Raw genomic sequence first — 15285 nt, 5'->3', positions numbered from 1 at the left:
GACTCATTGTCATTCCCAAATGTCTGGCACTAATGACTAAACTTAAAGTGATAAACAATTGAGAACAGCATACTTAATATGAGAAGTCTGGGAGTCCTAACCATGCAGTACTGTCAGCTGCCTGTGTATTTGTGTGCAGAGCTGGGATTAACCCCACTGAACATTAGGGATCCAAGAGCAATATATTTGAACTCCCTCAATGGGCTGTGGAGAGAGACAGTCAATGATTCACCCCACCCAGAGCTAGACGTAGGTGGTGGGGTAGACAGAGCAGCCCTGAAGGTGCTGGTCTTTCTCTAGCAATTATACAAGTTGATAGACGAGTGTGACCAGTCCCCCATTTTATACATATAAAGTTCAGCAGGATGAATATCATTCTGTGTGTATATACACGCACGCCTACACGTGCGCTGTATATCTCTACATATACATGTCTGTGCATCTGTTTTTTATAAATGTATCTGCCTAAATGCAACACACAGCAGCACTCAGTGCATCCTTACAAGTACCTGCATGGTTTTATAGCCACGTGCATGTATTTTGTGAAGCCTTTGAGCCTGTAGTCCCATGGAGCGGTCTACACTTCATGTAACCTTAAGCAATGAACCCCTGCCAGTGCCTGGTGCTCTCTTTGCTTCCAATGCCATGTGCGGCGTGCAGCAGCCTGCCTGTAGATGAGCTGGTGCTGTGTGAGTAGCTGGCCATCCCCAGTGCCAAGGGCTGCTTGCTCACGTCCTGCCTGACGTTACAGCTTTTTTAATAGCTTTTCGAATCATCCACTCCATGAGACTGTCTGAAACCTGTAATATAGAGAGACAGACATCCTTACAGGCTGAAATAACACATAAAAGCATATCTTCTAAGGAGCATGTGAGGTCTGAGCAGTGCACGTCCGCCTTTGCATGCTGAGCAAGGAAACATGTTATTACTGATAATACTCGGTGGTTGTGCAAGGCTGAATTCTGCTTACTGGCACTTTTTATCTGTCACCTTTCCTGTGCAAATTCCTTGCTGTTTCTGGATGCTTGCTGTTTGCAACTGTGTGCATTTACTTCTGGTTTGCACATCCCAGGAAGACTGTCACTTCCTTGTCCTTTCCATCCTTTTACCATCTCTTTTCCTCTTTTTCTTTACCCTTCTTTCCTTGACCCTGCAGTCTTTCCTTCAGGCTGTTGCAGCTCTGCCCTGGAACTGTCTTGCTGGAAATGCCAGAAACTTGCATTTTCCCCTTGCAGTGACAGCTGTGTCCCTCATCTCCTCAATGCACTTCTTGTTCGCTCGCTGAAATTGCATTGGATTTGGCTTGCTCCCGAGTGGATGTTGTGTGTTTGCTGAAGAGTCATTTGTTTTCAGAACAGCATTGCTGCTCCCTGCCACTGTCCAAAATCAATAGACCCACTCTGCCTGGTTTTACACCCTCATTTGCACTTTCTGACCCTTTCTTAATGTTTCTTATGGCTTTTTAGGGTTTTGTTCCTTAACAAAAACAAGTAAAAATTGACTGGCTGCAGACTTTACACCTGAGCTCCCCAAAAAACATGTTGATGGCAAGTTACTACCTGGTGGATTTCATTCCACCTCTGTGTGCAGGGCTGAAAATTGCAGCACTTTGGGCAGTGATTCAGAAGCAGGAAAGCCAGCCCTGCCCTAGGGTGGGAAGGTGGATGGCTGGGTGTAGAAAAGGCTTTGATTTTTATCCACTGCCTGCAAAAGCCTGGAGTCACAGAGGTGCTTTTCAGTTATCCCTCTTCAGCCCGGCAGGACCTCAGTGTTCCTGGAGATTTCCAGGCAGCGGACCACTAGTTCAGGGAGTTCAGATTTCCTAAAGCTTCCCTTAATTTAGAAACACAATTCTCCATGGCATCTTGGTAGGATTTGTGTTCCTCCATCACTGAAAACCCACTTTCTGTGCTTTAGCTCAGTATGGACATCTATAGCCTGGTTTTTGGGAAGGGTGAACACCTGCAACCTGTAGGGAAGTGGTGGCTCTTTGAGAAGGCATCTGATTTCCAGGACCCCCTGCGATAGGTATAACTTGGGTATTTGTGTTTCTCTAGTAATGATACATATCATTTGCAGTGCTTGCTCTTGCCCCACTGACTGCACAAGATCAAGCCCTTTGAGATTTCAAAACACATTGTAGATATTAAATATCTGAGCCTCATAACCTTTCTGTGGATTAGGTAAGTGTTATTGCTCAGCATTGTAAATGGGTAACTGAAGATATATCCCTGCTGAATTTGATGGAAAGAGGTTAAGTAACCTGCCCAAACTGAGAAGGGCGTTAGTAATAGAGCCATCACTAAATCTCAGCCCCATCCACTGTTGGTTAGACAGCATTACTTCTCTATGTAAGTCTGCCTCCTGCTTGAGATGCAGATGAATAAAACGTGCTTTAATGTTGTCTGTGTCCTTGCTAGACTGTGCTGGCAATGCCTTTCTCTTTCAACATGCTGTGATTGTTACTATACCCAGGCAGTTCCTGACTGCACAGTGTTAGTCCTGATTTGCCAGCTAGATGCATGTGCTTATGCACACTAGGAATAAGGACAGAGAACTCACACCTGTGTTAAGCTTTTAGGCAAGATTGAGTGGATAGCGGTGGGGACCAGAGCATCCTTCATTCAGATTAAAGCACTTGAGTTCTCCACCTGTTATGTTTCATCCTGTGTTAGTGCAGCAGTAGTGCTCTGTATGTATGCCCCGGCACTTGGAACTGCCAGCCTGTTGCCCAGCTTCTGCATCTGATGCTGCTTCCTTATTGTGAGGTAACTTTTTCTGCCCTATAGTGCAGTCTGACATGACCAAAGGCCAGGGCCTCATTCTTCACAGGCCTGCTAATATCAAATGGTTTTTCCTTGTGTTTTTTATGACATCCCTCCACCAGGGAAGGGGGAGCTCTAGGTGGAGCACTTGGCTTTGAATTTCAGGCCACCTCAAAACAAGACCCTGTCATCTAATAATGAAGACTTGCAGTTTCAGAGCAGGATTTTTTCATTTTTCAGCTCTTTTCCTTCATCCCGAAGTAGGAGTGGTCTTGGAAACAAATCTGGCCACTTCTAAAGCCTGGTTAAAAACAACTGTGAGGGTAACCAACTGCCCTGTCCTGCCTTCATGCTTCATGCATGGGCCTTCTGGTGTGTCTGACCAAGATCAATCAGATGTCTCACGGGTTAGTATAACCAGTTTGCCCTAATGCACCTTCATTTAGCTCTGGTGCAGTTTTTCATCTGTCTTTCAAGATTGTTTGTCCTACTTTCAATTAGCAGAAGAGCCAGACAATCTCATTTTGTCAAACAGGTTTACAGCACCTCTAAGAAGCTTGGTCTGTATTTACCTGTGGCCTATTTTCAGTGTAACTTAGCACAGGAGGAGGTGAACTCCAGCCTCTTTTCCTCTCCTGCTGGTCATTTCTGGAGGCAATCTCAGAGTCATGTCACTTAGAGCTGCTATCCCGTCGTTGTGGGCTGGGGACAGCTTTTTGGCCTCTTTTGGCACCATCAAGCTCTGGATTCTGAACAACGAATTTATAGCACATTTCTGCCTTGCATGCTTGTCTCATCGGTTTGAAGTCTCGCTTTACAGTGCACTTCAACATAACGTGGTTGCTTCCCAAATTGTGCCTAACTATTGCTGAGTGCGACAAGCGCTGTGTACCTGTGCCTTGCAGAGTGCATGGACGTTGTTAGCCAGGATGTGCTGAGAAGCCTTCTTCATGCAGAAATAGCCTCTCTGCCTTTTTTTTCACAGACACTTAATCAGACTTCCTTTCCTGTTAATTTAGGAGCAAATTGATGTTTGGTTTGGGTTTTTTTTTTAGCGAACTCTGCTTTTTCTGTTGACAGTGCTTAATGGAAAGCTTTATGGAGCACATTAATCTGTTGTATTAGTGGGTGTTGAGTCTGTAGGTTTTCACTGCTTGAATTTGTGTGCGTTCACATAAAGCCTGTAAGTCCTAACCACGTTGTTTGAGGTGCTGTGCAAACATGTCACGGAGACTGTCCCAGCCACAGAACACTTACCTACTCAGTGTTACGGTTTTGCACATGCGGACCAAATTCTGATCTTCTAAACATGGCAAAAAGATTACATTGGCTGGCTCTTAAGAACCATTGCTTGTCTCAGTTCATTGCATCTTAATTGACATTTGCAGCCAAGACATGCTATTTACTTTCTTCTCAGGTAAGTAGCCAGGCATGATGCTTTCCTTTTGTAGTACCATCCCCCTGCCAGGACTGTTTTGCCTCCTCTTGCTTGGTAGTTTAGATGTTTGGGGCCATGTTTTGAACTTGTCTTTTCTAAGTGCTTCTCCCTCCTGTTTTGTTTCGCAGGCGCTGGTTCGACTTCCTCCTCACATTTCACAGTGCGATGAAGTCTTCAGGTTCTTCGAGGCTCGCCCAGAAGACCTTAACCCTCCAAAAGAGTAAGTGCTGTGATGGATTTCCAGTGCTGCTCAGTTCATTTTGATTAGCTGGAAGGGAAAGGTAATTTGGTTTTATTACTGCTGTAGGTGTGGGAACGGATTTTGCAGCTTTCAAGCACTACCTAGAAAATGCCCAGCAATTACGTACAACCATGTCGGGTGTATGGAGGATAGGGGAGTCAAGCAACCCTCAGACACAATTTTCAGCCATCCTCCGCCCACCCTTGCATTGTTTCTTGCTGATAGTTCTAATGAGGGAACCTCCCCTGGCTTGTGGGTTTTACCTGATAATTATCACCAGAGAGTCATTTAGTTTCCAAAAGCATTGGCTCAGCAGCAGGGGGAAATCCTGCCAGTAAGCACTTGGCTCGTAATTACCAGCTGCTTCTTTAAATGTACTCCTGCCCAGAGATACTTAGTTATCTGAAGGGAGCAAGATTGTGGTCCAGATGCAAAATTGTCTCTGGAGAGTCTATTCTTTCTAATCAGGAAGGCGAGAAAAGGCTGGGAAAAGAGTTCCCATTGAACACCAAACAGAATCCTAGCCTTTACCTTGGAGCAGACAGGCTGATTCATGCTGATGCAGTCAGGGTTCAGAGGACTAATTTATCCAGGGAAAGCGTTGGCAGGAGGGTATTTACAAGCAACTGTGTTGCCTCGCCTGATATTTCCTTTTCTCCTTCATACCGAACAGGATATATTTTATTGTGCTCCGCAATAAGATTTTGACTTGGTCCCATTGTGTTTTGTGCTGCTTTGTTGCATGATTTGAAACTTGATTATAGGCTGTGTTACCGTCATATGCTTTCTCCAACATTTGCACAGCCCATTGGGTAAGGGGGAATGGATGTAAGTCTTCTGGGGTTTGGGCACTTCAGCACATGCAGACCTGTAGTTAGCAGAAACATTTGTATTGGCTTCAGCTGTCTGTTCCCGTGATGGTGTAGAGGAGAGAAACTTTGCTGTTTGATTTCCCAAACTTTTTCTCTTGCACATACGTGGTTTTATACAAGGGGATGTATTATCATTTGTACTAAATACACACCGCTAGCATAGCTGGAGAGCAAAGTCTTTTCTGTTTTTTGAATGAGAAAAAGAGTAGTTTTTAAATCAAAGGTCTGGAAGAAGCTGCTTTTGTTTTTTTTTTCTAGCCAGCCTTGTTTCAGAAAAATGTCTGGGGTGAATAAATATAGTTGCATGTTCATTGCTGAACACATATTGCAAACTTTTGAAACCATTGAAATCATTGCAGCAGGATATGCCTACACTCTGAGACCTGCTGACCATCACAATTTCCATGTAGAGTCTGTAAGAAGGTTTGCAAAGGTTGCTTGGATCCCACAACACCTCTCTGATGCAAGGAGACATCCCCATGTGCCAAGCGGAAACAGACACCCAGAAGTGAGGTCCCCAGGGATCTCAAATGGACGTTGGGAGTCTGCTTTAAATGTGTTTTACACTCCTGTCTGCTTTCTGTACTGATACAGACCCTACGGCATTAGGCCTGAGTAAAACAGAGTCAGGACTGGACTTCGGCAAGGCAGGGAATGGAGACCAAGGCCCACCCCTGGGCTGGCACTACCCCTTACAGCCTTCTTTCACTTTTGCTTCCTACAAGTTGTTGAGGGCCTTTTGCTGAGCTCCCTGCTCGACAGCGTTGCAACAATTTTCAGGTTATCCATTTGCTCCCCCCCCCCAAAAACCAAAAAAGACTAAATTTTTTCAGCCCAAGCCTTGCATCTTATTCCAACCTAGTAATAAGAGTGATTTATTTCTCTGGAAAATGTAGAGCAATAACCTGATTAAATCTCACTTCACTAATGTCTGCAAGACATTAATCTAGCTGGGTTTAAACAAATCCTACCTCGTCTTCTGTAAGCAAACAGATCTTAGGGAAGGTGTCTAAGGTTTCTGCTGGGAGCGCTTCACAAAAGATGTATTGTTGAATCTGAAGATTAGTCTCTACAAAAAGATGATGTAAAAGCCAACAGAAACATCTTAGTGTTTTTCTTCTGTGAACTAAGGGGGGAGGGAGGAGATCTGGGGCTCACTGGACCACTGTGTAGGGTCCAGGGGAAGGACACCTCCAGGGCGATTCTCAGCCTCAGCAGCCACTGCAGGAAGGAGCACGATCAGCCAGAGAAATCCCCGATTCATTCCCTCAGTTTGCTACTCTGTCAAGCCCCTCCACAAACAGTGAGCCAGCGGTGCCCAAGCCCTGTGAATTCAGTCTTCCCTGGACCTCATGGTCCATCATTCATCTCACTGGGAGTGGTAGGGATGTAGCCTCAGGGCGTGATCTAGACTACTCTAATTATTTTATCTATTTCTTCAGCTGCTTCTTTTAGCCCTCAGTGCAGAGGTGGTTCATATATTGATGTATCAGCATGGACATGGCATTCAACTGTCTGGGTTAAAGAACAAACATTGCCAAGCGAGGGACTCAGCCACCAAAGGATGGCAGAATGGAGTTGCTTGTGCTGCTTCTGTCTGTGCACAATGAGATGGTCCTTAGTTTCATGATCACCTGCTCTGTTTTTCTGCAGCAGATCACCCTAAGATAAAGCCTGAGCTAGAGTTTAATAAACTAATTTTCAGGAGTGTAGTCTTGATCCCATGGGCATTTGGGCTGTTGAGCCAAGAGAGTCCATCGAGTTATTGCATGTCCACAGAGCAGTGACTGAGCATGTGCTCCCAGCCAGAAAAAATATGGAAGCTTAAACTTGGAGGGAGGAGACACAAAAACTCACAGCTGGGATGTGCGGAGAGGTATCCACACCCTTAATTGCTGAGCCATGACTCGCGATGATGCACATGCGGTAATTTATGTATTACTGCAGTAATTTAGCTGCAAAGCTGTGTCCTTCACTTCTGTTCCTATTGTCCTGAAAGAAACCAACATTTCCCTGTAGTCCCTTAGGCACTTTTACAAATGTGTTCCTGGCTTCTTCCTTATAACTCTTCATCCGCCCTACCCTTGCCTCCTCCCTGCTTCTGTGTACTGTCCTCTCCGGGTTATGCCATGTTTGGCTTCCAGGCTGCTCCCTACAGGGTCATTTCCTACTGCTGCTGTGCTCTGATTGCCTGCAGTGCTGAGCAGCATGCAATCCAGCTATAATAAAAGCTGGGCTTTCCCCACACTGCTATAATCCAGCCAATTTGTTCGGTTGGATTCCCAGCTTAGGTTTTCTGTTTCCTGTTTTGATGATGGTCCAGGCTTTCGAGTTCTGTGACAATAGGCAGAAAGTATTCCTTTCAGCCCCATTAAACCTCTTCTGGGTACAGCAGCTTACGGGCAGATAGCTGGAGAGAAATGTCTCAAGAAATCGCAGCGTTTGAACTGGCTGACAGTTTCCTCTGAGTCTGCTCCTGCCGGTGGAGCTAGCTCCAGGTCAGATAGTTCCCAACAGCAGGCTTCCTTCATACTGCATGGGAGAGACCAGAGGAGGACACTAAATCCCTCCATGGGATTGTCTGGGAGCTCTCTCAGACGGTTTCGCATGCGGCCTTTGCAGGGGAGCCGGCACGCACTGGAGACACTGAGGTGCAAGGCAGGGTTTGGAGCTCCAGTGCCAGTGTTCCCAGGGCAGCTGCTTCTGCTGCTCTCGCCCTGCTCTGCTGATGAGCTGCAGAGAAAGCAAGCTTCAAACCATCAACTCTGGTACAGGAGGAGCAGTTTTCAACTGCTTAGGTTTGTAATATGTGAAATTTTAGTGTTTGAGCAAATGCATATATGTATAGGAAAATGGCTGGGCTTGTGTCTTTCGCCATGCCCATGTAAAGACCAGATCCTGCATTGCTATGGGAAAAGATACTGTAAGGTAAGAGGGAAATGCATTTTTATTTATCTATTATTCCAGGTTAAAACACCATGTCACTGAAAGCCATTCATTTACTGGGTACTTCTGTTAATAATTATAATTACTGATAACTAAGCCAGAGGTGGATTGATTTCAGACTCCTACCGGGGATTTAAATTCAAGGCTGAGGTCAGGCCAGGGCTCATAGTCAACACACAAAATCTCAGAAACCATTTTTTTAATGATTCTTTTTTACTAGAAATAACAGAAGTACCCAAAGAGTAGGATTAATCAATTAGACATTGCATATGGTCCACTGCTCTTAGGGCTTTTTTGCAGTTAGGTTCAAAATATCACAGCCAGACCACTCATGTAAAGAGTTTACTTCTTCTTTCTGGGTCTGGAACCAGTCTAGAAAGCGGATCAAGAGCCAAGGATTCAGTTCTCCAGTACTCCCCCTGCAGAAGTGCATGCAGGCTCAAACGATATTTCTGTCTAAACCACCACTAATAGTATTAACAACTGAATTTAAAGCAGTGTCCACTATCTGAGAATATTTTTCCTGTAAGAATCATAAAACAATTTTCAAAAAATATGCAAATCCAGGAAAACTAGGGAACTTACTAGGTATACAGCATAGTATTATGAGGGTTGATGCAGAAAATAGACTTAATGCTGAAGGTGCCTTTACTGAAGAACAGAAATCCTTTACTGTGGTCTGTGGCCATGAGCTTTACTGATTGTATCTCTATCATGTAAATACTGGTGTAACACTCGGATACTCAGATGCCAGGCAGCCACCATAAAATGAAAGCTGGATTCTCCCTTTATTCTTCACATATTAACAAAATTCTGATAAGGAAACTGGAAAGAAGTTGCCAGGGTAATGCAGTGACCATGTTAAGGAAGCATGCTTTAGTTTATGAGTCTACCAGTGCTAAAGCACAGTTCCCTAATACGCTTTTTCTATCATATGCATGACTCTGTTTACATACAACTATTTCTGTTTCCCAAATGTAGTTTGATCTGTCCTGCAATAACAATTCGATTGCCTATTGGTAGAGGAGGAAATTTTTTCATCTATAAAATATCTATATTTATTCTGATTTGTTTGATATTATGCAAATACTTTCTCTTATATTTCATCCCTTTAGAATTGTGTTTCCCAACAGGTAAGATAGGTGAGTCTCCAAGCAGATGCGCTATGAGGAAGTTGTCATTCTTCTTTTTTTTTTGTGGTTGCTCTTTGTTACAGGACTTACAGTACAGATAATTTGCACATCATTTAGGAATGTGGTCAGCACATTTACGGCAGTCGGTGTTACAGTCTGCACTTGGCAGTGGTATTGTGACTGCTCAATGCATGCATTTTATTAGGGAAATTCATTCCACTTGAGAGATGTAGAATGGAAATTAATTTCCGTAAGAAATGCAAAATGAGAAAAAGTTTTATTTTTATGTGATTTATCAGCTGGGAAGTAAATTGTAAAACACAGAGCGGGAAAAGCTCTGAATAGACACGGTGGCAGGATAAGTCAGTTAAGATCCACTGTTCTGAAGGGAAGAAAACGTTAGTATTTTCAAAGAATGACTTAATCAGCTTCACTGAGGTTTAGGTAGCTAAGGATGCAAACCTATTAGGGCTGAGTTTGCCAAGAGCCTTGCTTGGCTACTCCTATTTAGTCATCCAGCTCTCACTGATTTCAGCAGGAATTAGGTCCCATGGCTGTTTGAGCATCTGAGTGCAGTAGAGCACCTGTGTTTTCTTTTTCAAACGTGCCTGTTCTAGGGCTGTATTTACTAGAAATATTTGGCCTCAACACCTAAATTTGTTGTGAAAATGGTTTTTCAGCTTCTAAATCATAGAAGTGCTTAACAGTATCCTGCTCGTAGTGTGGGACTGTCATTAATCTGTGGCTCAGAGGTCAGTCAGCCGTGTGCCCCAGAACTAGAGGAGTGAAGTGTGGCTGATTCCCATTGTGCCCCCTCTGACCCGGAGAGCTGGAGCTCAGTCTCTGGGTCCCAGCCGTTGTCAGATGGCGCTCCAGATACCCCGACAGTGTACACTGCCTTTCATCAATGCCTATTATCATGATCTTTGGGAAGGTCTCGCTTGGAGATTGTTATCTTAAATAAACTAAGCCAATGCAGGGATGGAGGAGTCTCTAGGAATGGAAGAAAAGGAAATAACAGATGCATTATTTGTCCTCTTCTTTAGTTTCACATGGGACTTTCCCTTTTGTTTGCAACATATAAACGATTTGGGGGATATTGAAATTTGCTACTGGCTGCAGCGTTGGTGATACCAGCATATAGCTCAGCCTTCCTAGAGAAGATTTGAATCTTTTTGCTACTCATCCAGAAAATGAAAAAAGAAATTATATGTAGATAAATATCAAACAAACCTGGGGGAAAACAGAAAACATGTTAAATGAAATAGGTTCAGCAACCACAAAAAAAGATGTAGAAGAATGGCTGTTGAAACAGCATATGTTACTGCTGTTACCATACAGCAAGAGCTTTTATTCCTTGCCTTGTATATCACATTTGGGTTTGCTTGTGCTTTGTAGGTCTGACTGTGAAAGGACACGGGGCTGAGAGGAGCAAAGATAGTTTAATGTACTGACACTTGGGACTGGCGGCCAAGTGTACAGAAATAGCTTTTGCCTGGATTGGTTATGAGCACGCTGCAGAGTTTAAAAATGGCATGCTGTCACGGGCACAGGGTGGATTAAGAATAACCAGACTTACCCGAAATCCATCTGAATGTGACCAAGATCAGAGCCTTGCCGTAACGCTGCTGCTTTAGCGGTGGCACCGGACACTGCCTTGCTGGGCCCAAACACAACGGTAGTGTCAGTGCTAGTAAAAGTTTACTGTTTATGAGCACAAGTTCAAGACTTTTTTTTTTTTTCTTTCTCTGTAGAAGAGCTGGGACTGAAGAGGTATTTTGAAATGCAGAGATGTTGCCTTTAGAAAAAGCCTGTCGGCTCGAGGGCCTTTTTCCTGTCCAGTAATTTTTGTTCATATCCTAAAGAAACAATCACTGCTGATAATTTGCCAATACCTATTTTGTAGATTACAAAGTAATAGTTTGCTTAATGTTTAACTTAACCCATAAAATTCCTTCCTTCTGGAGAAGTTTAGTGGTTAATGCAGTGGATTGAGAAATCTGCTCCTTACTGTCTCATTGATTTATTTTGTGGTGTTGGAAAGGCCTCTTACATCTTCTGGCTGTATCTGCAGTATGATTGCAGAGGTATGGTTTCAGAGATTTGCTAAGAGGATTTGATTCTGGTACAGAGACCCCATTCCTTCCATAATATAATTCTAGAAATGACCGGTTAGAAAAATAATTTGTTTTTAAAATCATCAGTCAGCATTGGAAGAAACATTACTTCCAAAAATCTGTCATGAAAGCCTGTTCTGCTGGTGCTTCTATATGCAAAACCAGCTAGGCAGTCAAAAGAACAAATTTATTCATCTGGCAGTGGGTGAAACCTGGTCTAATGAGGCAGGATTGGAGCAGAACCAAAATAACTGGATTCAGAGGTTATCAAGCTTGTTGTGAAGGATTTGGGGCACCCATTATCCTTGAGCCCTCATTTCTAGAAATGTTTGGCTCAGTGCCACAGGATCTTCTGAGAGTCTCTGCTTAAAGACTGGCAATGCTTGGTTTGACACCCCAGAATAGGGCCAGCCCATAGGGTTGAATCACCCATGCTGGTAAACACAAAAGAGATCTTTAGGTCCACGAAAAAGAGAAGCATCCAGTCCTGCTGTGCTTTGTGGATAAGCCTGGAACTGAGGAAAGGAAGAGGGATGGGGACTTCCTCTTCTTATCTGGATTTCTTGTTCTGGGGAGCCCCTGCTAGCAGGTTAATTGCACACGCTGAGATATCTGTCACTGTTGACTCATGACCTGCCAGGCAGAGGGAGATGGGGTGGACTTTTCTTTTCACTGACATGACAGAATTGAATATAGCCTATCTTGTCCTCTGTGTGTCATGTCTCTGAAAAACAAGAATAGACAGCTTATGTTGCCAATATAATTGTATAATGCAGCTTGTCATTGCTATGTCTATGTTTAATATGGTCGCACTATTGTTTAACGAAGATCTTTTTCCACTCTGAAGAGGAGGGTACTAGGGCCAAACATGCTCAATAGGGTGTTTGCTGCCAGGGTGATAAATTATTCCCCAGTGGTGCCTGGGGTCAGACGGGACTTTTCAGAGCTCTGCGCTTCCTATTGTTGATCACTATGTAATTTTGACTTTGCTTATCTGGAGAGTCCCATTATTTTTAATGCTGTTGAGGATCAGTAGCCTCGCTGGTTATAAAAAGAGCATTTTTCCCATGTACATGTGCCTAGTGCAAACCTATATGCGATTCTGAACTGGTTGGGGACAAGGTAAGACATCCCATTGCATTTGGTAGGGTTTTACCAGACTGGACTATATGTTACAAGGGAAGGCATTGCTTAAAATGTGTTTTAATGCTGTTGACTACAAGCCAGGTGGAACTGACATCTCACACTTATTTAAGGTGGAGCATCTCTGTCTAAACACTGGGAAGTAGAGGTGATGTTCCTCAGTAAACAGGACTTTGAACTCTGAGAGTCTCTGGTACTGCCCTTAGCATCCAGCAGTTGCCACTGAAGAGAGAAGAGGAAGCCTTAGCAATCAAAGAGTTTACCTGAGCAACAGGTAAAGCAAGCCAGGTCTCTCTGGAGAGCCACAGCCTCCTGCTTTGACTTAGGAGGAGAGCTGGGCTTCCTTTCTGGCTTGGCTGTATCATAACAGCATGTTAGACAATTACTTTTCAGTGCACCTGGCTTCATCTGTTCACCCCATGCCACCAAAGGATTTGTGCTGGAAATCAATTTCAGTACATACACAGGGCTTGGTGTTTGGTGTCCACAGAGTTTTGCATTCAGCTCCCAATGCTGTTACTGTTTAAAATCTTACTTGTAGCAAGCCTGGAAAGAAAAAAACATTTGTGGCAGTAGGGAACTGTCCCCTGGCATGCTTCATGTGTCCAAGATGATCAGTTTTGCTCTGTCCTTCTGTCTCTTGAGGAATGGGGTGCCTTCTTTAGGACTTAGGATGTATAAAAAATACCAGACCTCAAGTGTCTCTGGCTGTAAGAGACAGAGTGATCTATTGGTAGATTCATTTCCACCCTTTCCATCTTCTTGACTGATCTGCAGCTGACTGTCTTTCATGCGTGCTGTTCCCAGAAACACAAGCAGAGGATCAAATAACAACATGTTTTGACTCCAAACTCTGGAGTGACTTATCATGTTATCAAAGCTTTTGATTTAATTGAAATTTCACAGATAACCCTAGACCTGCTTTTAAGTGCAGACTCAAGTGCAGTGGGAATTCAATTAAAACCCTCCCCCTGCCTTTTAATGCTTGCATTTTGTTTGGGAGGTTTATGGAAGGGATTTGCTACTGCTTATCTCTAGCTAGAGCTGTGTGTCTGGGTTCAAAGATACCCTTTGTCTTTGGGCCACTTTCTTTTTCCAGTTATGCCAGAGTTTGATTGGAACAACCCTGCTGACAGTAATGGACTATTCGAAATGTACACTGATGTAAGGATTGCAGAATTTGTTGTGTTAAAATTAAAATTCTTTCCTTGTTTCCATTCACATCTCTTAAAACAACTGGCCTAAGCTCAGGAAAGATGTTCGTTTAAACAGACCTGGGATATATTCTGAATAGAGGATTGACTGTGGCTTTGCAATACTTTAGTTTAATCTAATAAATGCTGGCTATTTGCTGGATCCTTGCAAGCTGTATTTGCTTCCCAGCTCCAAGGAGTTTTAATAGCCACTCCAGCAATGCTGACTGCAGTGCACTGTGGTGAACCTCAGAACATTGTATATGTCTGATTACATTTGCTTTCAATTACAGTCTTGTGGGTTTGAAAAATCAGAGTAGTTCAGGCTCATTTGGGAACCACCGCAAAAAATCACTAGTAACCTGAGATACCTAGTGCTTGAAAATATAAAAGAAGAAGAAAATGTTGAATGTTGAGGGCCAGAAAATGTCTATTTTGCTTTATGAGAAGAGACCCATTGCAACAACTGTGGGGTTAGGACAGCAGGGGCACCATATCTAACAGATAAACCTTTTCCTTTCCTATCCAAGCATGCTGGGAATGAAGTGTGAATGACTCATACCAGAGACAGCATTCATCAGAGACTTGAAGCTGTCCTGGTTCACTAGTAAATTAGCAATGTTGCCATCTTTGCTGCTCCCTGTTGGATAGGTTGCTGGTCTGTCCTTTTTCTAATGATTAGAACCTCACCAATGTTGTCCTCTCTTGTCACAGGGGAGCTGTAGAGTTCTTGAGGATGTTAAGATTGTATTAATCTTCTTATTTCCATCAAAATGCAGTATTTTGTGGAGGTGTTGGTTATCCTCTAAATCTGGCTGAAAGAGCTTTCTTTTTATGAAAATGTTTTACCAAAAATTGATCTCTCGGTTCCTGTCGAAATGTGGTCCCAAAACCCGGAATTTGGATAGTTTTCATCAGCCCTACTGAGCAGCGGGATGGCTGTAGAGTGAACAGGCATGTACAGAGACATCCAGCAGATGACTTTGCAGGTGACCCCTTCTGCAATGGCGTTCAGGTCTCTGGGTGCTGCGTGGCTGGGACTTGATCTGTCGTTTTTTGTACTGTAGTGTGTCTGGTCCTGCCTACTTAATGCCTCACTCTTCCAGCAGGCAGCTCTGGGAGAGCATCAGTCACGTAGCCGATCCCTTTCTCCCCTGCCAGCATCTGGCAAACAAAGAAAGGGCTCATGAACACATTAAAGAGCAAGCCCTGGTGCAACACTTGTTTAGGGCGTTACGAATACTTGCTAAGTAAAAGAGGTGCAGGAAGGGTTTCACTGTGAAAAATCCCAGCCACAGCGCTGTGACGCCAGCAATGGCACAGTGAATTTTCACCCCAGGTGACGAGAATGATTTCAACTATTTTGAACTTAGGACCAGAAGGTGGGGTGTAAGGCTGTCATCAACCCCCTGAGAACACAGGCAAATGCAAGCAAGG

At 43.8% G+C, this 15285-nt stretch overlaps 1 protein-coding gene across 3 annotated transcripts in view; it reads left to right on the top strand.

The window, feature by feature from the left end:
• The window catches only part of SH3PXD2A (SH3 and PX domains 2A), a 258532-nt gene that overhangs the window by 113775 nt on the left and 129472 nt on the right, over positions 1-15285 (top strand). For all 3 annotated transcript variants that reach the window (XM_074875217.1, XM_074875218.1, XM_074875216.1), the window contains exon 5: positions 4332-4423. In XM_074875217.1, coding sequence (XP_074731318.1) covers positions 4332-4423 — 92 coding nt within the window. The remainder of the gene's footprint in view (positions 1-4331; positions 4424-15285) is intronic.

This window comes from Strix uralensis, chromosome 7 (assembly GCF_047716275.1).
Source record: "Strix uralensis isolate ZFMK-TIS-50842 chromosome 7, bStrUra1, whole genome shotgun sequence".
NCBI lineage: Eukaryota > Metazoa > Chordata > Aves > Strigiformes > Strigidae > Strix > Strix uralensis.
This window is presented reverse-complemented; position numbering and strand designations above follow the sequence as displayed.